The sequence below is a fragment of the Leucopleurus acutus genome (genome assembly GCF_964270905.1).
Source record: "Leucopleurus acutus genome assembly, chromosome: 4".
Taxonomy (NCBI): domain Eukaryota; kingdom Metazoa; phylum Chordata; class Mammalia; order Artiodactyla; family Delphinidae; genus Leucopleurus; species Leucopleurus acutus.
This window is the reverse complement of record NC_139146.1, coordinates 37,964,318-37,989,825: the sequence shown is the minus strand read 5'-3', so window position 1 is coordinate 37,989,825 and position 25,508 is coordinate 37,964,318. Positions and strand designations below refer to the sequence as shown.

General features: G+C 59.0%; 1 protein-coding gene across 1 annotated transcript in view; it reads left to right on the top strand.

The window, feature by feature from the left end:
• The window catches only part of WDR1 (WD repeat domain 1), a 40,339-nt gene extending 15,343 nt beyond the window's left edge, over positions 1-24,996 (top strand). The window contains exons 4-15 of the mRNA XM_082838013.1: positions 205-352; positions 1,556-1,736; positions 8,921-8,998; positions 9,347-9,427; positions 9,760-9,993; positions 13,155-13,244; positions 14,755-14,909; positions 15,643-15,730; positions 18,736-18,846; positions 19,995-20,168; positions 22,170-22,314; positions 24,008-24,996. Of these exons, the coding sequence (XP_082694139.1) occupies positions 205-352; positions 1,556-1,736; positions 8,921-8,998; positions 9,347-9,427; positions 9,760-9,993; positions 13,155-13,244; positions 14,755-14,909; positions 15,643-15,730; positions 18,736-18,846; positions 19,995-20,168; positions 22,170-22,314; positions 24,008-24,114 (1,592 nt within the window). The 3' untranslated portion in view covers positions 24,115-24,996. The remainder of the gene's footprint in view (positions 1-204; positions 353-1,555; positions 1,737-8,920; positions 8,999-9,346; positions 9,428-9,759; positions 9,994-13,154; positions 13,245-14,754; positions 14,910-15,642; positions 15,731-18,735; positions 18,847-19,994; positions 20,169-22,169; positions 22,315-24,007) is intronic.
• Positions 24,997-25,508: the final 512 nt, after the last annotated feature.

Here is a 25,508-nt window from a genome sequence, read left to right as displayed (position 1 = left end):
GAGACCCCCTGTTGGTCCTCATGGAGGCAGCAGGCTCTGATTGACGGTGGCTGGGTGTTGTTTATCTGATGAACACACACGCCTTCTCCCAGCTACACCCGGCCAGCTCCAAAACCCTGGGTGGTGCTGGGTGGCCATGCCTTGTGCCCACGTGGCCCCGGCACAGTGGTGAACGTGGCTCTCGCCGCCCTGTTGTGTCCGCAGATGTATCTGGGAAGCTGAGGGTCTGGGATACCACGCAGAAGGAGCACCTCTTGAAGTATGAGTATCAGCCTTTCGCTGGGAAGATCAAGGACATTGCTTGGACGGAAGACAGTAAGAGGATCGCAGTGGTCGGGGAAGGAAGGGAGAAGTGAGTCTGGCCTCGACCCCTCCTGCCTGTGTCCCTTGCTTTGCTTTCTTTCCCGCACGCCCCCGGTGGGAGGGGTGCGTTGACGTCGGTGCAGCTTGGACTGGTGTGTGCTGAGTCCTGTGGGTGCTGGGCTTCCTTCAGGGTGGACTTCGGCAACACACAAGGGAAAACCACACGTAACCACGGGGACCCCCAGGGTTTGTCTCCGGGCCCAGGCACCTTCTCTGATCTGATGTCCTTGGCCCTTCACCTCCCAGAACCCCAGCTGTCCTGCCCACGATCCAGGCAGCAGGAAGCAGGAAAGGGAGCAGGTGAAAGCGATGCAGCTCCTAAGAGTGTTATCGGGTCCCTCCCAGCAGCAACGCCACGACCATACCTGCCGAGAGTGAGGCCGGATGTGTTCCCTAGTTGGGCACAGCCCATGGCCACCTTACTGAGGAGGGAGAAGGGGCGACAGGACGCTGGGTGGGCGGCCCCGGGGGGGCTGCTGCACTCACGGAGCCAGTGACCAGCAGGGTCAGTACCGCAACCCAGGTGTCTTATTCCGAGTGCAGTCAGGGTTCCCTCCCCGGCACCTCTGCCGCCCTCAATCACTTGTACTTGTCAGACACATATCTTTGTTTCCCTTTCCTAGAGGCTCCTCGTAATGTGTGTTCTGATAGGTGTTCATTCTTCCATAGCTTTTCTTCAGGTCATTCCTGTTGGTCACAAATGGTAACCCAAACAATACATTTTCGTTGACTGTAGACTGCTGGCTGACGGCAAGGCAGCATCTCTGTTCTAGCAGGGGATGGTAACCAATGTGTTTCCTGGTCCCCAGCCCAACCCCAACCCCCCCCATCCACTCCCCCGCCCCCCACCCCTTATTAAAACTGCTGCGAAACTGATGAAGCCTCGAGTTGTTCCCTGGCAGGTGCTTTTAAGGCACCTTCATGTGGGAGGCTCCTTGGGTCTGGGCCATAAGACACAGACGTGCAGTCCCTTCCCAGAGGCACTTGGGACTGCTTCTGCTTGTTCTCCTATCCTTCAGACAAATCCTGGGTGCCGTCAATGTTGGCTCTTTTGGGGAGCGTGTATGAAGCACAGTTGTGAGCAGGGCTGCCCTGCCAGCACCACTGCCCTCTGACTGCTGGGGACACAACTGCCCGTGGTGACCTTCCCAGGACTGACTGTTCTCTCCTGTGACTCCCCTCCTGGGTAAAGGTTCGGAGCCGTCTTCCTGTGGGACAGTGGCTCTTCTGTGGGCGAGATCACGGGACACAACAAAGTCATCAACAGCGTGGACATCAAGCAGAGCCGGCCATACCGCCTGGTGACCGGCAGCGACGACAACTGCGCTGCATTCTTTGAGGGGCCACCATTCAAGTTCAAGTTCACAATTGGCGTGAGTGGGCTTCTCCGGAGGGTGGTTTTCCGGTGAACTTTATGGTTTGTATGTGAAGCCAGTGGAGTCTAGACCTGTTAGAAGCTGATGGCAGAAGGTCACGGGCGCCCAGCATTAATGCCAGGATGGGGCGGGGGTCGCCCTGGGATGATGGGTGTATTTCTGGGTGGGGGTAAGCACAACTCTGATGCTGTGAGACCAGGCGAACATCCTGGCCCGGAGGTGCCTTGTTAGAAAGGGGAGCCCAGGCCCAGCGGCAGCCTGCCCTCTAGTTGCACCAGCTTGAGATCCACTGGGCCACCAGAGTGGCAGAGGAGGTGGGCTTCCAGGGATGTCTGGTTATGTTCCCACCTGCACCTCCCCGGGAGAGATGATATGGGCAGGGTCACACCTGTAAAGTGACACAGGGTGAGCAGAGTTAGGTGCTTTGCCTGTGGGTATGTGCTCTAAACGCCCCAGTGGAGTGACACAGGTTTTGGGTATAAATGGCTCGGGGCCTCAGTCCCAGCTCTGTACGTGCTCCCTGACTGAGGCAAGTGCCTGAACCCTCGAAGCCTCACCTTTCCCATCTGCAAGATGGGCGTGGAGACATGGACATGAGAGCATTTTAACCATGGATTTGATCTGTGCATAGGACCCGCAGGCCCAGAGCGGCCCACGATGCTTGTTTCCTGACCTGGGGTCTGAGGCTGGAGCACAGAGGAAGGGCGCCTGGCAGGGGATGGCCCTCAGGCCGGTGTCATGGCAGCCATGGTTCTGAACCTGCCCTCCCAGTTTGTCTTGTGAAAACACTTGAAAGGCAGCCAGCACCAGGGGTGGAGGTGGAAGTGACCGCGCTGAGCCGCAGTGCGGAGGATGCGCGGTGCCTTACGGCCAGCTCTTTCCTCTGGAGGCGGCTGGGCTGGGGTTGGCCGAGGTCTGGGGACGTGTCTCGAATGTTACTGGCTGGCTGAGGAGTCCTGTTAACTTTGATGACAATGCAGTGAAGCCCAAAGAGAAGGCAGGGCGTGGCCGGGAAGGCAGTGATGGTCCTCGGTGGGTCCCCAGGGGTGGTCCCTGGGGACAAGACTTGGGCCGTGGGCAGCATGTCCAGACACAGGTAGGTCTCGGCTCAGTTGCAGAGGGGCTCTCCAGGTTACCTGTTTGTAGTAAAATGGGGTTGGATTCATCCCGGGGCCGCCGAGTGGGGCCTGGCTGGCTTCTGCGCCCTGCAGGGCGGGCAGCCTGGAGTCCCTCCTGACACCCCACATCTCCCAGAGGCTGACTCCGGGGCTGCTGCTCATGGGGAGGTGGTGGCACTATATTGGAGGCCATGGTTCAAGGTCAATGTGTTTTTAGTGGGATAAAGTACCCTGGGACACCGGTGAGTCAGGCTGAGTCAAGTACTTGGGCTTCCTGCTCGGCGCCCAGGGGAGGAGGGAGGGGAGGTTTCCTTGGCAGCGAGAGGCCGTGAAGTAGCCCTGCTCCCCACGCCCGCCACACTTGTTCTGTTTGGCTTCACGTGGCCATAATCTGGGCTGTGGATGGGCGGGGCTCCTTTCCCTGTCCCCACCCCCCCAGAAGGATTCATTTCTTCCTTGCAGATGTGGGTTAAACCCTGCACGGAGCGGTTCGGTGGCGGGTGACTGGAGCCAGGATTCGAGTCCAGAGTTGTCCCGAATCTGTGCCCCTCACCACCCTGCCAGGCTTTCCCGTGTGCTCACTTGGGGACTTGTCCAAAGGTTCTTCCTCTTTCCGTTTTCCTTTCTTTCATAGTTTTTCTTTTTTTTTTTTTTTTGGCGGTACGCGAGCCTCTCACTGTTGTGGCCTCTCCCGTTGCGGAGCACAGGCTCCGGACGCGCAGGCTTAGCGGCCATGGCTCACGGGCCCAGCTGCTCCGCGGCATGTGGGATCTTCCCGGACCGGGGCACGAACCCACGTCCCCTGCATCGGCAGGCGGACTCTCAACCACTGCGCCACCGGGGAAGCCCTTCCTTTCTAACTTGAGAGCGCTGCCCTCACCCTGTGGCCCTGGCAGGCACCTGTCTCCAGGGTGGGCACACAGCTTGTCCCCAGGTCTTCCTGCGTAAGGACCTAGTGAGAGATCAGAAGGGGCTGTGGACCAAGAATGGGGGACATGGGGTGGCAGCCCAGTGCTGCAGATGGTGGCTCTGCGGCCCTCCAGCTGGCCGTGCCTCTGGGCCCCCGGGAAACGGGGTGAAGATGACCCTCCTCCAGTGGCCCCGCAGAGCTGTGGGGACGACAGGAGAGATGCTGGTGGACGTCTCAGTGTCCGTCAGGAATTGTTGGGTTTCTTTCTGCTGGAAAGGACTAACAGGCTCATTTGGCCTCAAGCAGGAAGGACAGGAGGACACTCGGATCCCCACACCCACCTGAAAAGCCTTGTAAGACGCTGACAACTTGAGATCAGCCTGTGACTTTTCCATGTAACCGCCCTAGGCCCTAACGGCCGCAGAGTAAAGCTGTAGCATGCAGGGCTGCCCTTCCATCCCGTTCCAGCTCCTGCCACCTTCCTCTTGACCTTGTTCAGGACCATGGGGTAAGGGGTGATTATGTTAGGAGCACAGAGGGGTTGAGTTCAAATTGCTGCCTCAAAAAGGAACAAGTGGTGTTCCGAATTCCAGTACAGGCCAGAACAACTCCAAGGAGGCTCAGCCCCGCATGGAAGGAAAGCAGTGTTGCAGACACGTGGGGCGGCCGTGTGGAGCAAGTCAGGCCACCCGTCCTCCCTGCTGGCCTGAGTGCAGGGGTCCAGTTGCTTTTCCTTCTTGTTCATGAGTTCGTTAGCTTAAACCAGCTTCTCATGGTGGCAGAGTGAGAGTGAAGACGAAGCTGATTCATGGCCCAGCTTTAGCCGGCCTGCCCTGGTTCCCGCCTGGTCCTCTGTCCTTGTTTACCTGAACCTGAAACGGGCTGAGAGGCTGTAGGAACACCAGGTGGAAGACGCTTTCCCCTGGAATTAGCCCCAGTCCACCTGGGGCAGTGACTCCAGGGTCACAGGGGACCGGCTGTGGGACAGAGGCCATGGACAGCACGGTGTCCACCTCTGGTGTCCTGTGCGCAGGGGTTTAGGTTCCCCTTTGAGGCCCTAAGGGTGGCCTGAAAAGAAGTGGGCAGGTGGACCTTGCCTCTCCCGTGGAGCCTTCTTCCTGCTGAGTGCATTCCTGTGATAGACACGTCTGGATGTGTAGTAACAGGCCCCACTAAGCGTCTCTAGCTCACCCGTGTGTCTGTGCACCTGGCCCACTGTGGCCTGGGGCGAGTTTCTATGCCTCTCCAGCCTCTGCGTCTTCCTCTGTCAGGTGAGCAGGTTGGCTGCCCAGGTGACCGCAGACACTCCTAGAGGGGGCGCCTCTGAGGGCTGTGTCCACAGTACGTGGGATAGCGTGTGTCTGATGAAATGATTGCTCAGAGCAACAAGTGTCAGGACTCTTATTTGCCCTGGGCCTGCTTGTCAGTCTGTGACCGTGTGATCTGGACTGGAAACTACCTGCCGCATCTGCCCAAGCCTCTGAGAACAGGTCACCCAACCGCACCTTGCAGCGAAAGGGACGCCTGGCCTTCCCTCCTCCGCGCGGGTGGGCTGCACAACCTGTCACCTGTGTGTCTCACACGTTACCTGACGGGGAGTTACACTTCCTTCTAGGAATCTCTGTCTCTGCTGTTATTACAAGTATCACCTTCCTAGACAAGTAAAATTTGAGCTCTAAAATGCAGGGTTTTCTGGTTGTTTTTTTCCTGTTCCCTGTGTCCTTACAACAGGGCAGAAAACGGAAGTTTGAGTTGAAGTGTGTATCAGGTGCCCGCCCTGCACTGGCCCCAACACACCCGCACGCGCGCGCACACACACACACGCACACACACACGGCCCCTGTGCCGGCTTTTCAAAAAGCTGTGTGTGCGTCTGTGGTTGTTGTGCCGGGAGGTCAGCAGGGTCGGTCTCCTTCCTGGTGAACTCCTTAGCCGATGGCAGGGAGTGACCCGGCAAAGCTCCGTGGATGGTCAGTGGCCCAAAGAGGATTAGAAGGAGCCTTTCATCCCTTCATCAGGTCCTCTTTCTCCAGGGGAAAGTGGTAACTGGGCAGGCAGATCTGTGCTGGGTGACGGGAAAGGCAGGGCGAGGGATGCGGTGCTGCCCTTCCAGGCACTTTAAGGGAGGACCTCGCAGAGAGAACAGGGAGCCCGGTTTAGGAGGGTGCGGTGGCCTGAAGGAGGGCGAGGCAGCGTTCCAGGTCGGGGTGGACGCCCACTTTTGGAGTGCGGACCGTGGAGGCACATGCTGCTCTCGGTAAGGCAGCGGGCGTCTGAACTGCTTGTCCCTCCACAAGCCTGTGACGAGGGAGCGCGGCAGGTGGGCACAGGGCATTTCGGCGTGAGGGTAGGAGTCCTGCTGCAGGGCACAGCTGAGGCTGCTGGAGCCGGGAGGGCTCCCAGGGACACCTGAGCTGACGGGCTGGTCACGCCGTGGCGCCCGGTGGTGCTGCGTCCCTGTCAGTGACGTGGACTTGGGTGCATTACCTAATGATTGCTAATTGCTCCCATCTCGGGTTTCTCAGTGCTGAGGGGGAGGGGTAATGACAGGGTGAGGGAGGTAATGACGGGGGGACAGGTGATAACAGGGTTGGGGGTGATTACGGTGGGGAGGTTCCAGCCAGAGCTCCGCTTGGTTGTGACTGAGGCCGGGCGGGACAGCCCCCACCCCCGGAGGTGGCCACGTGGAGTGGTGCTGCCCCTCCAGGACGGTTAGCAGGGATGGGGGCCAGGAGCCCAGCCCACTCGTCTGAACCTCCCCCCATGATATTTCCCCAAGCCCGTTCCTTCCTGGTCCTCCGGCCTCCCCTCCCTGTGGACCGGGCTATTTTTAGCCCTCATTTTTTTGGTTAATGGACTGTTCACTGTTCCTCCCTTTAAATGGGCTATTTCAGGAGCAGACATCAGTCTCCTGCTCATTTGGCCTCTTGGCTCAAGTTGCAAGAAAACCTGACCGGGAGAACTTTCTAAAGCCACAGCGCCTGGTCCCTAGGGTGGGCGTCTTCCCTGTCCAGTCTGAACCCCAGGAGCCCGTGTTGTTCTGGGCCTGGGGAAGGGCACCCTGCCCCTGGCGGGGAGACAGACGACAGACACGTCCACATGCGTGACGTCCCCTGTAGCACCAGGGGCGCAGAGGGGGGCAGGTGGTCAGGGGAGCAGGGGCAGTGGCGTAAGCAGGGTGGCTCTGGCCTGGTGTCTGTGCTGCCCCGCTGTGGCACCCTGACCCCTGAGCTGGGTGGGTGGGGGGGCCAGTCCTGTTCTCTCAGGGAACCACTGTGCCTGGAGTTTGACGAGTTGGAACTGCAGTGTAGCCGAGGGTCCCTCTGGTTCACGGCGTGTTCCTCACACCGCCCACCGCAGCCCCCCTTCAGCCCCGTGGTCTGCTCCACCCAGGGGAGCTCTCGGCACCCCAGTTCTCGGGGGGTCTGGCCGGGGCTCCGTCCGTCCCAGGGAGCCGGCCCCAGCCTCCTCCCCCGGAGCAACAGGGCCGGGTTAGCCAGTAGAGGTCAGGACAAGAGGACCAGACGTTTGGGCAGTTGTGTGGGAGGTTTTGTCACTTAAGAGCTTTGCCTTTGACCTCCTCCAGGAGGAGCTGTGTCTGCCTGTCCATCCTCCCCTTCCCACAGAGTGGTCCTGGGGGGATTGGGAGAGGCCTGGGGGCTTTGTCTCAGCAGCCCTCCCGCCACGGGCTCTGAACCACCCGAGGGACAGAGGGCCGCGGGCCCTGGCTGTGCAGCTGGCTCCCCGCCCGGCTTGCCTGCCTCCTGGCCAGGGCCCGGGGCCAGCTTGCTCGCGTAGAGAGCTCTGGACGAGAAACCGTAGACCTGGGCTCTGAGAGCCCAGCCTCTCCAGGCTCCTGTCTCCTGTAGAAGGAAGAGTGCCCGAGGCTCCCCAGGGCCGCCCGAGGCTCCCCAGGGCTCCTCGAGGTGGTAGGATGGTGGGTGAGTGACAGTCATGGGGGAAGAACAGTCAGAGGGCCTGAGAGATCCCAGTTTGGAAAGATCATTGCTTTTGTTGCGTTGTGCGCCTCCTGGGAAATGGCCATCCTCCAGCTCAGAACACAAACCCTAGAGCAGGAAAGCTCGGCCACGGAAGCAGGATAGATGTACCCGAGAGACCAAGAAGGCGAAACAGGCCTTGGCTGTGGGGGGATAACCCAGGCTCTGCCTCCCTCTTCACGTGGTCTCCCTGTGCCTGCACCGAGTCCGAATCTCCCTCTTCCCATAGGGACACCAGTGGTGTCGGATCAGGGCTCACGCTAAGGCCCTCATCTCACCTTGAGTACACCTGTAAAGACCCTGTTTCCAATAAGGTCACATTGACGGGTACTGGGATGTCAACCTACCTTTTCAGGACACAAGTCAACCCATAACGTTACACAGTCAAACACGTGCAGTTCCTACCACCCCAGCAGCTCCTGTTCTAAAATTGTTGGTGGTTTACCTTGATGGGTGCAGGTGATGCACTTTGAGGTGAATTGCTTTTCCTGCAGGTTGGGCGTCCATGGCTGCAGGGGCAGTTCACCCCACGCACCTTCAGGAGAGTTGATGGCTAACGCTTCTTGCGTGCTTGCAGGTGGGGTGGGAGAGCAGCCAGGCTTTGCATGGGTGGCTGGTGGGGTTTTCAGAGGATCATTCTCTGATGCAGACCCTTCTTGACTGAGGAAAGAATGAGTTCATTTACTTATTCAGGTAACAGAATCGCCCCTGGAGATCACATCTCCTCAGTCACTCAGACTCTTGTTCCCACAAAGGTCATCACCACTGTTTAATTTCTTGAAAACCTCAGTTTGTTCAGCAAATGCCCGCTGAGCACCTGCCGTGTGTCGGGCCCGGGCCAGGCCCTGGGGACTCGGGGATGAGGCCTCACGGTCCCGGCCTCATAAGCCTAAGGGTTCCGGCCTTGAGCCCCCTTCCAGGGCTGGAGGGCGGGTGGGGGGCGTTACTGTCTACGGAGCTCAGGGAGCACGTCACAGCGGAGGGAGGCCTTCCAGGCAGAGATGCACCCGGCCACGGCGGGCGGGCTGGGACTCACGCTGAGCTCTAAAATCTTCCGTGGACCGGCATCCACACGCGTGGTGGTTGTGGACCGCGTGGTGCATAGAGAGCTTTCCTGAACTGCCTGTCTCCGGATAACTGTCCCACTTCCTGCAGGACCACAGCCGCTTCGTCAACTGTGTGCGGTTCTCTCCTGATGGGAACAGATTTGCCACAGCCGGGGCCGACGGTCAGGTAAGGGCTGTGGGTCCTGGAGGGAGGGGTTCGTCTCTTGGTCCTCTGCGATGGTTCAGAACAGGCAGACTTAGTAAAGCTGGTGTCGATGTACAGTTCCCTCCTTCCGCCTCCTGGGATGCAGCTCAGTTAAGGGGCTCTGTCCTCAAAGCATGGTAGACCCGTCTCTTCATCTCTCTCCTTTTAAAGGAGCTCGAAACTCATCTGTCTTTAGATTGTTGTAAGAGCCACAGTCTTGATGCCTCCCTCTTGATGGTGGAGCAGGAATGAGGAGCTCATTTAGCGTGCCAGCATGCTGGGCCTCCACACACGCACGCCTGATCTGTATCTGTTTGTGTTTCCTGAAAGATCTACATCTATGACGGGAAGACGGGGGAGAAATTGTGTGCCCTGGGAGGAAGCAAGGCTCACGACGGCGGCATTTATGCTGTAAGTATGGGTCCATGTTCACAACGTGGTCTGTGGTCGTGGTCGGGCCGTGTCTGCGTTTATTGTCATCTGTACACACATGTTAAAGTTGGAAGCTTGAGATGGGGGATTAGAAGTAGGGGCAGTGGCAGAGACCTTCAGGGACACGTGGGACACGGTGACGTGGCCTGGAGAGGCCCGTGGCCAGGATGCTCATCCTGTCCTTGCCCTGGTGTGTCCCACCACCTTCTGGGCCATCCTCCCTCTCAGAAATGGGGGCTGTGGACACGCTGCTGTCTGAGTCTCTTCCCCCTCTGGAATGCTTGACCCGTGACCACCGTTTGTTTGAGTAGGTCAGCTGGAGTCCCGATAGCACCCACTTGCTTTCTGCTTCCGGAGACAAAACGTCTAAAATTTGGGACATCAATGTGAACTCTGTTGTCAACACGTTTACCATGGGCTCCAACGTTCTGGACCAGCAGCTGGGCTGCTTGTGGCAGAAGGACCACCTCCTCAGCATCTCCCTGTCCGGCTACATCAATTACCTGGACAGAAACAACCCCAGCAAACCTCTGCGGGTCATCAAGGTATGGCCGGGCTGTGGAGCTGCTGTGTGTGCAGGGGCTGGCTGGAGGGGAGGTGGGTGCCCGGCCAGCCGCAGGGCAACTGAGGTGAGGTGAGGCCCAGTGGAATGGCAGGATGCTGGTTGCTTTGGGGATGTGAGTTTAGCAGAGGTGGGAGGCCAGATGCCACGTTCCCCTTTGAGCTACCGTGAAGCTGGATGCTCGGGGCCTGGGGTTCAGGGCAGCAGCCCGTGCCCCTGCTGTCAGGGTTGTTTGTCTCGGGGGGATCAGCCTCCCCCAGTTAGGAGGCCACTGGCTGTGTCCGCTCGTGAGGCAGGACCAGGAAGATGCTGAAGCCCAAGACAGGGCACGTCATGGGGCATCACCGCAGACGTGGGTGGCCCGCAGGCCTTGGAGCTGGGCCTTGACAGTGTGCGGGGTTTGAACGTGGGAACGGGTGTGGGCAGGCCCTTGTCCTCTGTGGTTAGAGCAGGGCAGGCATGAGGGGGTGTTGGGCAGTGGGAGGAAATGGACAAGTCGGAGCCCAAGGTGCCGAGGCGTGAGGTTTGGGCAGCAGGGAGTGATTGGAGGGCCTGCCTCCCGTCCTCGTCTCCCAGAACGGCTCACTCAAGGTTGGCTGATCACCAGGGTCTGCCCTGAGTGTCCCCTCCAGTGGGGACTGTTCCTTGCCCCTCCGTCAGCCCTAGAATTTTTGGCCTCTCAGGAAATCGCAGCCAGACTAGAAGCTCCTGTGTCCTGGGGCCCTGCTTGGGCACTGCCCATGGCAGACCTGCTTCTGCTGGAGGGTGGGCTGCGGTGGGAACTCGGGGTCGGCCTCGCCTGCTCTGTCACCCTGGACGAGCTGTGCCCTCAAGGGAGGGGTTTCCAAGCCCAGCTCCACGCTGCACCCCGTCCTGGCAGCTGAAGCTCCTGGGGCCAAGCCCCAGTGCTTCCTCACAGCCTGCTCGCTCAGCTGCCTCAGGGCTCTGCAGACAGGCTCTGGGAGACGGCTGGGCCCTGCGGGCTTGGGGTTGGCCAGCCTGGGACTGTTCCCCTCAGGCCCAGTGAGGGCCAGCTGCCCGGCCCTGCAGCGCTTTGTACATCCCATCCCACAGTCTCTGAGGTCGCGGCCCTTGTGGACTCGGTGTGCAGATGACCTTGCCCAAAGGAAGGGGCCGAGCCGGGCTGTCTGCCCCCTTAACCCTGTGTGACTAGCTCGTGAGGCCCAGGTGGGCTCGGTGCCTGCTGCATCCCATTCAGGTGGGGCGTTGCTGACGGGAAGGGCTGATCCAGAGCGACAGCTGCTTCGGCCCTCAGTGCTGGCCCTGCACCCTCTGCTTCCACAAAGGTTTATCTGACTTGGCCCTGAGGATGGGGCCATTGGGGCCACTTGCTCCACAGGCTTCCAGCCCAGTGTGATGAGTGTAAAGTGAAGGTGTATACATCCTGGCACAGAGCCCAGGGGAGCTGGGAGGGGTCCCCGGCGCAGTCACTTCTCTGGGCCTGCATGCAATGGGGAGAAATTGCTGGAGAGAGTCAGGCGTTACTGTCCACCTGCTTCCTCTGCCCAGAAGAGCAGCTTCCCGTGAGCCACCCTGATGCTGGGTTCGGGTGGCTGTCCCAGGCATCGCCCCATGTCTGCTGGCGCCCTGGGAGTGATGGAGGCCTGGGCCTGACTGCTCCCGCTGATGTCACTGTCGCCGACAGCATAGGCGCTACTAGCCAGGCTCCTGTCCCCCACCCCCAGGTCAGCTCAGGAACCTCATGGGCATTTACAGTTGTCAGAGAAAACATCCCAGCCCTCCTGCCGCACACGTGTGAGTCCCGAGCAGTGTTTGGTGCTCATGTCGGGCTGTGAGTGAGCCCAGGAACAAGCTGGAGTTAGAAGAACATAGTTAGAATAGCGGTTCTCAGCGCCGGCGCACTTTGAGATCACCTGGGAGCTTCCACAAAGGGCTTGATGCCTCTGTACGGGCCCAGTGGGATGCGGTCAGAGGCCAAGACCGTAGGGATGGCTCTTAGGTGCCGGTACTTTTAAGATGCACCCAGGTGACCCTGCGGCTCAAGCTTGAAGGGGCATCAATCACCTGAGCCAGGCTGCTTGTTAGAACACGGTAGGTGGGCGACACCCGGGCGCTCAGAGGGTTCATCTGTGGGACATGGGAGAGCTCCATTCCTCACAAGTTCCCGGCGAGGCTGCTGCCCTAGGCGGGGGGCGTGCACAAGTCGCCAGGCATCTTGTCGAGCGCAGGTTCTCAGTCTCCAGGCTGCATGGGGCGACACTCCCGGTGAGGCCAGCACTGGTCTGAGGACCACGCTTTTAAGTAGCAGGGCCAGTGGGTTGCTGCCCTGTGGAAACCAGCCTGTTCACTGGTTCTCCCGTCTCTGAGAACGGTGTGTGCCTTTCTCTGAAGATACACACCACACTGTGGCAACAGTCAGCAAAGCTCAGAGGGACCCGCCTGCCTCTGGTGAGGGGAAAGAACTATGATTAGACCAAACCTCCGGGTTGTTTCCATCCAAGGAGCAGTTATGGGGAAGGTTAAGTGCCTTTCTTGAAGCAGACAACTGGTTGTAAATGAGTGATCTGGGCCCACCATGTTGCCGGTCGGGGAAATTGTGGGGCCCCAGCCCTGGGACAGCCTCCGGGGGAAGGGGAGAGCTGGGAAAGAAGAAACCTCACGAGCCAGGGGCTGGAGCCGGAGCCGCGAGCTGTGCTCCTGGGTAGAGGACGAACCGTTAGCAGCACCCGGGACCTCCTGGGCCTCCGTGTGGCCTGGGGGTCCCCCTGCCTGCTTCTGCAAGGGTTGGTCCCTCCCAAGACTACTCCCCACTACTGCTGCTTCCCCTCGGGTAGGGGCTCACCCTCTGTGGCCGTTTCCTCCTTGTGTGGGGAGGGAGGGTAGCTGGGTCCGTCTGCACAGACTGGGCGCGCTGTTGGGGCTTCCACTAGACCCCCATCCTCCACCCAGGTCGGGTTGAGTGCCTCGGTGGGGAGGCCCGAATGTCGAGGGTTTGAAGGGTTTGTCAGGTGGTCGCTCAGCTTGGGGCTGTTGCGGGCCCACCGGGGCTGTGGCGTTGAGGGCTCTGCCTCCCCTCCCAGGGGCTTAGCCGGTGGAGAGCATTTGACAAGCACAGGCAGGATGGCGTGTCCTGAGTCACCCCCCCGCCTGTCTCCTCCGCAGGGCCACAGCAAATCCATACAGTGCCTGACGGTGCATAAAAACGGCGGCAAGTCTTACATCTACTCTGGGAGCCACGACGGACACATTAATATCCTTTGACTCACAGCGCTGGCTCTGGGGCCCCTGGCAGGAGAGTCGGGAGTTTCCTGTTCCCACGGTGCCGGAGGCGAGGCCAGCCGGCTGGCAGCCACAGGGCTCCTCTGACCGGTCTTGGCTGCCGGGAGGTGCCGTGTCCATACTCGGGGCCTCCAGCTCCAGGCCGCGGCCTTGACCTGGTGGGTCACGTAGTGCGGTCTTGAATGGTTGCTGGACCTCCCTGAACTTGAGCTGCTTCCCCCCGTCTGTGACCTGGTGTCGGCCTCTTCCCTCTCACGAGCAGCAGCAGAATCGACGTGTGTTAGAATCCCAAAGGACTTAGAGCCTTTTGGGAGAGTCCCTTTATTTTAAAAATGGGGAAAGTGTAGCTCAGATGTCTCAAGTGCCTTCCCCAACGTTGCACCGCTTGGCGACGGCTGAGCTGGGCGGGAACCGAACCCCCGCTCCCCGCTGAGGGGCTTTGCAGTCCCTCTGAGACGTTCCCGGCAGCCCTTCCAACCTCCTCCTCCCAGGATGGCGAGCGTGGGAGGGGTCGTCTGAGGGGCCCGCCTCAGTGCGTGTGTCATGGCTGCGAGAGAGGCCTGCCCTTGTGCAGCCTGGCTCCTGGTCCGCGGCTGCCCTGCCTCCTGGAGGGGCTGTTCCAGACCCCCTGCTTCTCCCACCTCCGCAGACCCACCTGGTCTGTAGGGTTTCCTCCCTGGGAAGGTCTCCCTCAGCCCCGAGGGAGGAGGGCAGAGAAGTCACCCTCCACCCCATCATACGTAAGGAGATGGTACAGCGGAGGGTCTTGCCCAGCGTCCCCCCTCCTGGAGCCGCTCCTTCCTCCCCACTCATACGTTAACCTCCTGCGGTATCGATGGCTGGCGGTCCCTTCACAAGACCATGTCAGGAGTGGAATATACATGCAGCTTCCTAAGGGAACAGTCTTCGGTGCAAATGACACTCTCATTTGTTGATGTAAAAAGAGAACCTTGTAACTTAAAACACCTCACACCTGAGCCCCTCAAGCTGAGAGTCCACACGCTGGCCCTGCCCAGGTGGGTCAGCCCCAGGCCCATTTACCCGGTGGCACCTAGGTGGCCATCGGCTGAGCCACGGGGCGCAGCCAGCCTCCTGCTGAGGACCGTGGGCTGGACAGCAGGCTAGAAAGAGCCGGGGGAGGGGGGCTGTGCTTTGGCCCAGTTACGCGGGGTCCCAGGGAAAGGTATCTTCCTTCTGAGCCCGCTCTCAGAGGGAGGCGCTGTGCTGTTGCATTGTACAGGGCAGCGCAGTCCCGTGAGCTGCCCGGTTCCTGTTCTGAAGACGGGCGGACTGTGTCTAACTGGGTGTGTGGGGTTGTAAATGGCCTACTGGCCCTCTCCCCAGAACGTCTGCTGCCTGAAATTCAGAGTTGGACATGCACAAGGAGTCCCCCAGGCCCAGGACAAGGGCCTGGCTGCAGCCTCCCTGGGGGGCTCGCGCCGCGCCCTGGACGTCAGGCTCTTCCTTAACCCCTGCTCCACATTACTGGGATTCAGAGACGGGGGAGAACGACTCCTTCGCCGGGAAGGGCCACACGAACCAGGTGTCCAGGATGACCGTGGACGAGTGTGGGCAGCTGGTGAGCTGCAGCATGGACGACACGGTGCGGTACACCAACCTCACGCTGCGGGACTACAGGTGAGAGCTGCCTGGGGCCAGTCCGTGCCCCTCCGTGAGCACGTCCCTGGTGAAGCCCTCTGCGGGGCCGGGCTGCTGCCCTGAGCCTCGGCTCATGAGAGGACCCGGGGCAGAGCCACGGCCTGGTCACCCGCTCGCAGGGGCCCATTCACTGAGCCTTGGGGATGCCACACTTGCCAGTTACGTGGATTTTTTCTCCATTTACCATTTTCAAGAAGTTCTTTGCATGTGCAACTTTTTCTAGTTTGTGTTTTCATAGTTTTAACCAAAAGTAAAGGTAACACAATTTTCACCAATTAGAAGTACCAGGTTTTTTTATTTTAATTGCCCTGCAGAGGAGACTGGTTATGACTGCGGGCGGGTGGGGTCAGAGCTTAGTTTTGTCTGTACCTGGGGAGTTCCGGGGTCTCTAACTGGTGGACGTGGGCAGAAGCCAGGACAGGGCAGCTGTGGGGGCGGCACTTGGCACAGATGCGTAGGAACAGGGAGCGATCCCTTCACTTCCTCTCGCCACCCCCTTCCCCTCGTCCCAGCCCCCATCATGACTCCGCATCTCTCTCCCAGAGGCTGAGTCTTCCCTTACCCCCTCCTGTGTTTTAGCAAAGGCTCATGCAGTAGAGATCAAGGTGGAATTTCCTTGAGTCACCCGAGTGCTGTGGTCCTGCAGTGAGTGTGTATTTACACCCACCCTGTGCCCCTGGAGACTGAAATAACAACTTCCTCCTCTCCACAGCGGACAGGGAGTCGTGAAACTGGACATCCAGCCGAAGTGCGTGGCTGTCGGCCCCGGGGGCTACACTGTGGTCGTGTGCATCGGTCAGGTATGGCTCCCACCCGGGTTCAGTTCAGGCTGACGCTGCGCAGTGTCTGGTCCCCGCGTCCCCTCTCAGGCGCATTCAACCCCGTTTCTACTGAGCCCCGTTTGCGTGTGCTGAGGGCTTCCCACGTGTTCACTGAATCCTCTGGAGTCCTATCAGTCAGGCATGGCGTCATCCCCACCTTACAGGTGAGGAAACCAAGGCACAGAGAGTAAGTTGCCCAAAGTCTGCGTCTAGCAAAGGGCCGAGCTGGGATTTGAACCCGGGCAGCCTGGTGAGAGCCTGCACTCAAGGGTCACGCACCCTGTACATCCCTCGCCCATGAGGCCCACGAGAGGCACGGCCCAGGCAGCTGTGTCCATTCACATTCGAATCCCAGCCCTGTAGCATTGGGGTGGTGTGGCTTCGGGCATTTTCCTCACCCTCTCTGAGCTTTAGTTTTCTCATCCCTCGCAGCTCACGGGGAGGATTATGAGGAAGTGTGTGTCGGGCTCCTTGTACCATCTCCATGAGCGAGGAGGCTGATAGTGACCGTGACTCCCTGAGGCCACGTGATGGGCGGGTGGCGTAGAGGGCCGCTCCTCGGCACAGTGGGGTCTGGCGTTCAGCCCCGCAGCCTGGGTTCTCATTCAAGGCAGTAAGGTCTCTACACGCCGTCTCCTGGAATTTCTGGAACGAAGCACCCTTGACTGAGACCCAAGCCTGACCCACTTTATCCAGGATCCTGCTCTGCAGCAGACGCCATCTGTCAGCGGGCTGGGCATCCCAGCGTGCAGATCAGAGGAGGCAGGTGTGACGGAGCCCCCGCCCACTGGCACAAGTGACAGACCCACCGCCGAAAGCTGTCATTCAGATCCGCCACCCCTCCTCCATTCTGGGAGCTTCAGTGCTTTGGGGAGAGTGGATTCCTGTGTGTCCTAGATAACACGAACCTCCTGTCAAGCAGTTATTGCAGACAGCCTGGGCAGTCAGCAGGGGCGCAAGAGGAATCAAGGGCCGTGAGCGCCTTAGCAAGTGGGGGAAAGACTGGACGAGGACCTTCTAGAAGGACGGGCGGGAAGGCTGCCGCTCCATGGAGGGGGCTCCCCCAGCCTCGTGTCTGAGCACCTGGCCTGTAGGTGAGAGGTGAGACCTTGGGCTCTGCGGCCTTGCTCGGCCTCCCCCACTGGCCTCAGATTCCTGTCTGGAGCTGCGGTCGGGACAGGCTGTGGCCTCTGAGGCTCACGCTGGGCTCACGTGGGGAAGTTCAGGGAAGAGCCGCCTGGGGCTCTGCTCGGGAGGGGCTGGCGAGTGCAGGGTCCAACCCCCAGGTTCCAAGGAGTCCAGGGCCCACGGGATCAGGTGTGACCATTGTCCTGTGATGCACTGTCTCTGCCCTGGTTCCCTAGGGCGTCCTGACCCGAACTCCCCGTGGCTGGTCATAGGGTCCGCACAATGTCCTGGAGGGGCCCGCGATTTTAGGTCAGGGGACAGCCACGTTCAAGTGTTGCCTCTGAGGCAGATTTGGGCCAGTGCCCTCAGGCTTCCCCTGTCAGGTGTAGGTGGGTAAGTGCGCTTCCGGAGTCAGGCAGGTGACGCAGGTGAATGTTTCTCAAGGTGCGTTTTCTGAAGCAAATTTTAGGGAGGGTGCTGCCGCCCATCCGCCTGGTGCTTCTTTGCCTCCCCTACCTGACAGCACAGCCCGCAACGCACCCCGAGGGCAGGGAGGGGCCTGCTTGCCCTTGGGACAGCTGGTGGTTTGAGCAGGGATGTGATGGGGTGAAGCCAGAGCTGTCACAGAGAGAGGCTACCCTGTTGGGGACGGTCCAGTGAATTAGAACCAGGAGGGTGTAGCGAGGGGCGAGAGGGGGTGAGGACGGTGGAAGGTCACCGTGCCAGGCGGCCTTGGGCTGTGCGCCAGAGGGCAAAGGCACACTGTGGCTGCCAGGGCGGGGCTTTGGGACCCCATGGCCCTGAGAGCTGCGGGGCTTGCATCTCATTTGCTCCTAGGCACCAGGAGGTGACCCTGCCATGCCAGGGACAGACACACCGCGCTTAGTTAGGCGCATGGCTCCCACACGGTGGGCTGTAGCTGCTGTTTTTGTTTGCCTTTGCTAGTCCCTGTGTTTGTTCTGAGCCCTGCATTCCGTCTCCGTGACGTCTAGGCACTGCTGGGTTCTTACCCCTAGGAGGCCAAGGCTCAGTTCAGTTCATGAACCGGTGTGTGTGACCCATCCCATCCCCTCCACCCCGCCAACCCCCAGCAGCAGGGGGCTGAGCCGGGCCATCAGGGCGCCTCACTGGGGCCTGCACACCTGGGCGCTCAGCCCCGTCCGTGGACTGTGTGCTGCCCTGTCAAGTAGGAGGGAGCCAAGGCAGGTGCTGGCTGGGACGGGGCAAGGGGGTGGTGCACTGGGGGCCTCGGGCCACTTCACCGTGAGCCGTCTGTCCTGTCCTCCCTTCCCTTCCGGGGCTGAGGGCTAGCGGAGAGCCTCGCGGCGCTGTTGCCTACCTGCTGTAGTCAGCACCTGGGTTCCCTCCCAGCAGGTGGGGTGCCAGCCCTGTGTCCCTGGGCTGCGGGGACTCACGCACGGACATCATCAGTTTTTTCACACACCACGGGTCAAGGTCGCAAAGGGTGTTTTTTGGACCCGAGAAGCCAGAACTTGGAAGTCTAGCCTGTCCTGTTCATTTCCCGTGTCAGCTTATAGCTTCACCACTTCCGAGGGCTGCGTCCTCTTGAACCCGTGAGAACTCGGCTCTGCAAAGATCATTTATCACATTCGACATAGAGTTGGAGGAACCAAAGTTCAGGCATCAGATGGCTTTTGACGAAGCCCGTGCGGGTGGCGATAACAGCACCATTCATACTGACAGATGAGGGAGAAACACCACAGGGCCGGGGCCAGTCCCACTTAGTGTGGCTGGAGCCCCAACCTGGCCCCCAAAAGGTTGAAGATGGAGCCCAGCCCGGGCCTGGGCCGTCGGTCCTGGGGCCTCTCTCTAACGGCTGCCTGTGTGTTTCCCAGATCGTCCTGCTGAAGGATCAGAGGAAGTGCTTCAGCATCGACAGCCCCGGCTATGAGCCCGAGGTGGTGGCTGTGCACCCGGGTGGCGAGACGGTGGCCATCGGGGGTGCGGTAAGGCCCTGTCCCCACACCCTTCGCCCTGGGGTATGTGGCCGGGCTGGGGGTGCTGTGAGCTGTGTGAGTGCCGGGCTGCCTCAGGGCAGGAGGGATGGTGGCGGGAACCAGCTGGGGTGCCTCCTGCCGCCCAAGTGAGAGCCTCCCTGGGCTGCCCTGCGAGGCCACCCTCCCCCCAGGCTGCCAGCCCCAGGTGACACGGCAGCCTCCCAGGAGACCAAGGGTCCCTGGCAGTGAGGCGGGCTCTGCTGGGGTGCGGGTACAGGGCAGGGCTGCCTTGGCCTGGGGAGCTCGTGGATGGAGCACGTGTAAAAGGAGTTGCGTCCCGAGCCGGGCTCGCTGGGCTCAGGGAGGCGACAGGAGATTCTTCACACCCGTGAAGTGGAGTGCCAGCCTGAGGGTTTCAGTTCCCCTTGAGTCTGACTTCCTGTTGCCCGCATCTTGGCCGCTCCTCTGTCCCCTGCTCTTTCCCCTCATTTCCTGGCCCCTGAGGAGAGGTACCTGGACCCTACGAGGATGGGGCGTTTGCTAGGAGCCGGGCTCGACAGAGCAGGGAGAGGAGCCTGGTGCCTGAGGGCACCTGCCGGGTGTGGGGTACAGGGCACGGGCAGATGCCTCCGGCCGAGGACAGTCAGGGCAGATGAGGGGCCCTTGTTGGAGAGGTAACTCGTGTACAGGTGCTTCTCAGAGCTTGGCCTGTGGACGCCTGCGCTGGAACTTACTGGAGTTTTTGTGGAAAAAGCAGACTCGTGAGCCCCCAAAGACGCAGAATCACAATTGGGGGGTTCTGCGTTTTAATGTAATTTTAATGTAATAATTAAACTTATCTTAATGTAACTCTGCCCACTGTGCCTGTGCAACCACAAGAGCTGCCGCAGGGCTGTAGGAGTTGCCCTCTGGTGCCAGGGGGACAAAGGAGCAGCTCTCTTGGCACAGGAGCCAGCACGTGGGCAGGTGGCCGAGCCAGGGCAGTGGTTAGGAAGAAAGGCGCTGCTTCTTATTGATACCCTGGTGCCTCCCTCCAAAAAGAAGGACGTCGGGGGAGCGTGTGTTTGTGTGTGTGTGTGTGTGTGTGTGTGTGTGTGCACGCGCGCGCACGCACTCACGTGTCAGGAGTGACCCACTGCCCCTCTGTCCTCCCACAGGATGGGAACGTCCGCCTATACTCCATCCTGGGCAGCACGCTAAAGGAGGAGGGCAAGCTCCTGGAGGCCAAGGGCCCTGTGACGGACCTGGCGTATTCCCATGACGGCGCCTTCCTCGCCGTGTGCGACGCCAGCAAAGTGGTCACAGTCTTCAGCACTGCTGACGGCTACTCGGTGAGTGGGCAGGCCCCCTCCCTGTCTCCACACTGGGCAGCGCAGACGTCTGGAGGGGGCCCTGGCATCTCTCCCCTGTCGTCACCGACCGGGCGGGTGCCCAGGACACGCAGCTTCGTTGCTCCTAGAGCGTGAATGACGTGGGAAAAGGAGACTTACCCTGCAGTCCAGCAGTTTGTGGGCCCGGGACAGAACAGCTGTCAAAAGGTTAGGGGCCTGGGCGGCAGCAAGGCTGCTGTGGAATCGGGCTGGTTGGCTCACCTGGGCGGCAGCAAGGCTGCTGTGGAATCGGGCTGGTTGGCTCACCTGGCGGCAGCAAGGCTGCTGTGGAATCGGGCTGGTTGGCTCACCTGGGCGGCAGCAAGGCTGCTGTGGAATCGGGCTGGTTGGCTCACCTGGCGGCAGCAAGGCTGCTGTGGAATTGGGCTGGTTGGCTCACCTGGCGGCCTGGTTCAGTGACTTCTGGAGCCTTATTTTTCTCTTCTGTCAAAAGGCTTAGGCTAGATTTTTTTTTTTTTTCCCCTTGAATCTCACTGCTGCTTCAAGTCCTATAAAGTGTGAGTGCTGGTCGTCCGGACGTGGCCTTGGACTCAGGGGCGTGTGGGTTCCCTAGCGGTGGATGGGTGAGAGAGAGGACCCGGTTGCCAAGGCCCTGGAAGCTCATCCCGCTCTGAGCAGGACAGCCAAGGACACTGTCGTGTGAGGTGTGAGAGTGCCCATGTGTCACCAGCCAACGCTGTTGGGCAGTGTTAGTCGCATTTCACAAGCAAGACTGCACTCTGGAGGGATTCGGTCACCCGCTGGGTGTGACTGGACCACAGGGCGTGGGGCAGATGGAGCGTCCTCCAGTCCTTCCCATGGAGTCAGCCTGGCCCCCTCCCCCCAACCTCCAACACTTAGGACAGTTTTGAAATCTACAGCAGAGTCAAAAGAATTTACCACCTAGATTCTACTATTACCATTTTACTATGTCATGTTATCCATCTAGTAATCTAATATTTTAGTGCATTTAAAGTAAATTACAGGCATCTGTATAATATATCAGCCTACATATTATTAACTAGAGTTTAGTAGTTTTATCTTTGGCTGTAAAATTTACATATAATGGAGGATGAGTGGGAACATAAGTATACACCAGCGCTGTGCATATGCCTGCACCTGCACGTACGCCCACACCTCCATTAACATAAAGAACACGTCACGTCCCAGGAGGTTCCTTTCACCTCAGTATCACATTTATCAGATTCTGCGTTTATCACACTTTAAGCAATTTTATTTGCATATAGCAAGCCTTGTTTACAGCGTGCTAAGTAATCTGCAGAGTAGAATCAACAAAAGATGGAAGAGGCAACCTTGAAGAAGAAGATCATGGTTAATATAGGGAGTAAGAACAAGATGGACTGCTCTGAAGTAAAAGCGTTCCTAAAGCTTTAGCAGAAAGCGTTATTTTTGGTCATGTCGGACCGCTGGGTAAGGCAGTGGCTCGAGGCTGGGACATGCGGTAGACACATGATCCTGTAGACACGTCTGCTTGCCTGCAGGCCACACCCACCCCACCCAGGCTCCAGGGTGAGGGCGCGTGTCTGGGCAGCCCCCTCCTCCGTCCGCATATGCACAGAGCTCCGTCCACGCCAGGCGGGACCTTCTTTCTCGCGCCTCCCATTCTTGCACTTTTGTCTGTCCCTTCCCTAGGCTGTGAGCTCTGTGCAGGCGAATGGGCACATCTGGCCCATGTGATAGATGCTACAAGGGCAGCCCTGGAGTCCCGGGTCCTGGGGGGCACGGTGGCTACTGTTTGATCTTGGGCTGCCCCTTTCTGTGCCTTCAAGCAGTGGGCACCCTGGGGTTGTTACAAGGAGTCAGTGAGTTGGTGAGAGTTTCAGAAGCCAGGCACAGAGAAAGCGTTTCATGAGCACTGGCCCTCGTGAAGGTTAGGTGACGTGCTGCCCACTCACTCTGGCCTGAACCCTGACCCGCCACCTGTTTTTAATCTGCACCCAGGAGAACAACGTTTTCTATGGACACCACGCGAAGATCGTCTGCCTGGCCTGGTCTCCAGACAACGAGCACTTCGCCTCGGGCGGCATGGACATGATGGTGTACGTGTGGACCCTGAGTGACCCCGAGACCAGGGTCAAGATCCAAGGTGATTCACGCGCCCTCCTCGGCTCCCCAGGCAGCTCCGGAGAGGTGTCCCCAGGGCTCGAGGGTCCCTTCTGTGCTTCAGGGAGGTGGCCTCACAGAAGCCTGGCGCTCCAGCAAACATCAGCTCTGCTGGTCTGGGCAGAGGACGCCCGTGTGCCCAGCGTGAAAGCAGGTGGTCTCGGTACCTGGGACACACACTGAGTAAAAGGGTTTTCCTGGCATCTCCTTTGTCTTAGTCTGTTCGGGCCTCTGTCACAAAATACCCCAGACTAGGCAGCCCCTAAAGCACAGAAGTCTACTGCTCACGGTTGCGGAGGCTGAAGTCGAGGATTGGGTTTCAGCTTGGCCGGGAAAGGGTCCTCTTCCAGGTCACAGACTTCTCATCAAGTGTCCTCACGTGGTGGAAGGGGCCTCTTGTATAAGAGCGCTCATCCCACTTGTGACCTAGGTAGGCTCCTCCCAAAGGCCCCACCTCCTACACCGTCACCTTGGACATTAGATTTCTAATTTAGGAATTCTGGGGGGACACAAACATTCAGACTGTAATACCTGCTTTCTCCCACCCACCCCACCCCCCTTCAGTATAAACTCATAACTGGGTTCTCACTCTAGGACAGTAGTGTCCAATAGAAGTATAACAAGAACCACGCGTGGACTTGACATCTTCCTAGCAGCCACATTTAAAACAAACAGGTGAAATTATTAATAGTAAGTTTTATTTAACCCAACATATTTCCACATGTGGCAGTAGCTCACTTCAGGGGCACTGTAGTCACATCTGGCTCATGGCCCTGGTGGGGACCCTACCCATCCAGGGTGGATCTCAGATCTCCTGTTCCCGTGTCACCACCTCACATGGGCTCTGGTCCCTTTCCATCCATTCTTTACCTGGCAGGCAGCCTTTTGTCTTGAACGTAAGTGGGATCCTTTCCTATTCAAAAATAGTTCTGTTTCAACCCCACAGAGCTTTTTACCATGCCCAGCAGGGGGAGGGAGGGGACCAGCAAGCTGACCCCAAGTGGGTGGGAAGGCGGTTGGTCCAGGATGGAGGAGGGGACAGAGCAGACTCAGATGGGCCATCCTGGTCTCCACAGAAAGCAGCAGTTTTGTAGTAAGACTCAGACTCGAGCAAGTTCAAGAGGCAGCAAGAGCTCGCAGGGTAGAGGGTGGAAAGTCCGGTCCTTGTCTGGGCCGTGGGGTCACAGGTCACTGGACGTGCATTGGCCTGAGGTCGGGCTGTTGTGTGCACAGGTACCCCAGCCTTGTGTTTCTCAACGTCTTATTCCTCATCTCCCCATTTTAACACCACAGATATACTGTGCACTGTTTGTGTATTGTCTGTACATTGTTGCTTTATGCATAGAAAGACTTGTTCACCCCCTGTGGGGAGGGGCAGTTTTGCCTCCAAGGGGCGTTTGTGGTTGTCAGGACTGTGCTGGCGCTGGGAGCTGCAGCCAGGATCGCTGCTGGTCAGGGACTGTCAGTGGTGGGGGGCTGAGAACACCTGCTTCCCCTCCCATTACCCAGACGCTCCCCACCGAGAAGAGGAAAGGGGTCTGGTTGACCAGGATCCTGCTGGGTTTCTTGGTGGCCCTGTGGGTGATCTCAGCCCGGATTTCCCATCTTCTGGTCTGAGGTACCTGTGGGAGCAGAGCTCCTGGGTTTGGCTCAGAACGCATGTTCTTTCTCCCCAGATGCGCACCGGCTCCACCACGTGAGCAGCCTGGCCTGGCTGGACGAGCACACGCTGGTCACGACCTCCCACGACGCCTCTGTCAAAGAGTGGACAATCGCCTACTGAGGAGCCCTCCTCGGGACCAACGGAATCAGGGACTTGGGTTGAACGCAGCTCCACAGTCACTTCTGTGTCCCGCCCTTGCCCCGCCCCCACCCTGCCCCTGGGGGAGGGGCCTCACCTCGTGCCCGCCCTCGGCCCCGCCCCCTGGGAGGACCCTGCCTCCTCCCCGCTTGCCCGCCTGCCCCGCTCGCAGGGTGATGCTGTCTGTACAAGTCCTTCTGAAAGCTTTAGACGGTGACAGTTTGCACATGGAAAATAAAGTGAGCACTTCAACCACGTGTGGCGCGTGACTCAAACCCACCGCCTGCCCGCGCAGAACATTCCAGAGGCAGAGCCTCCAAAGCACACAGACCCGCCTGTGGCTCCGGGGGGGTTGCATCCCCTCCCACTCCCCACCTGCGGGTCCTTCCTGGCCGGCAGGGCGGATGCTGTAGAGCAAGTGGTGCTCCTTCAGGGCCAATGGGCGCACATGGAACCCGTGTTTCACTGTCAGTTTCTGTGCTTGATTTTGAGAATGGAATCGTGGGGATTTTTTTTTTTTTAATGTATCTTAACTGATGTCTCAGTGTTTACGGCGCTGCCTCTAGGCTTTTAGATCCCTAGTTAGCAAGGACGGGGAGGCATCCTGGTCACCGGTTCACTCTCGTGCTTTGATGTTTTCCTGCCTTTCTATCCTCCTCTGTTCCCAAGAGCAAAGATTAATTTAAAGGCAAAGATGGAGTCACTGTAAACTAACCTGTCCTCATTTACACCTTCCTTTTCTTTTCCAGTGCAGAAATTAAAATAAGTATAAAGCACAGTGATTTGGAGTTTCTTTGCGAATGTCGGAATCACTGGTAAAATGCTGGCACTTGTGAAAACACTTTGAGCGCTTTAAGAGTTTAGATGGAGAAATAATTAAATACCTTTTCTCTTCATTGTGGGTCGCTGACTTTGTGTGACAGGGACACGTGGGGGCGGGGGACTGGGAAGCTGCTTGGAACCCCATGGTTTTGGTATCTCACCAGCCTGCAGCCTCAGGGGATGGTTCGGGAAGGCATGGGACCTAGGGATCCCCTCCCATCCTGACTCCCCAATCACTGTGTGACCTGGGCCATCACACTTCTCTGCGCCTAGATTTGTGAACTGAAAGCACTGGACCAGGTGAGATTGATCCATCCTGCCTGATTCTCAAGTCCTGTGGCAGTTAGGGACTTTTCTGGTACTGCCTTCGAAAATAAGGAATAGTATGCATTCCGATGTTGAAAAAAACTAAATTCCCAAGCATTCAAATTAATAATGGTAAGACTGGGGCTTCCCTGGTGGCGCAGTGGTTGAGAGTCCGCCTGCCGATGCAGGGAAAACGGGTTCATGCCCCAGTCCGGGAAGATCCCTCATGCCACGGAGCGGCTGGGCCC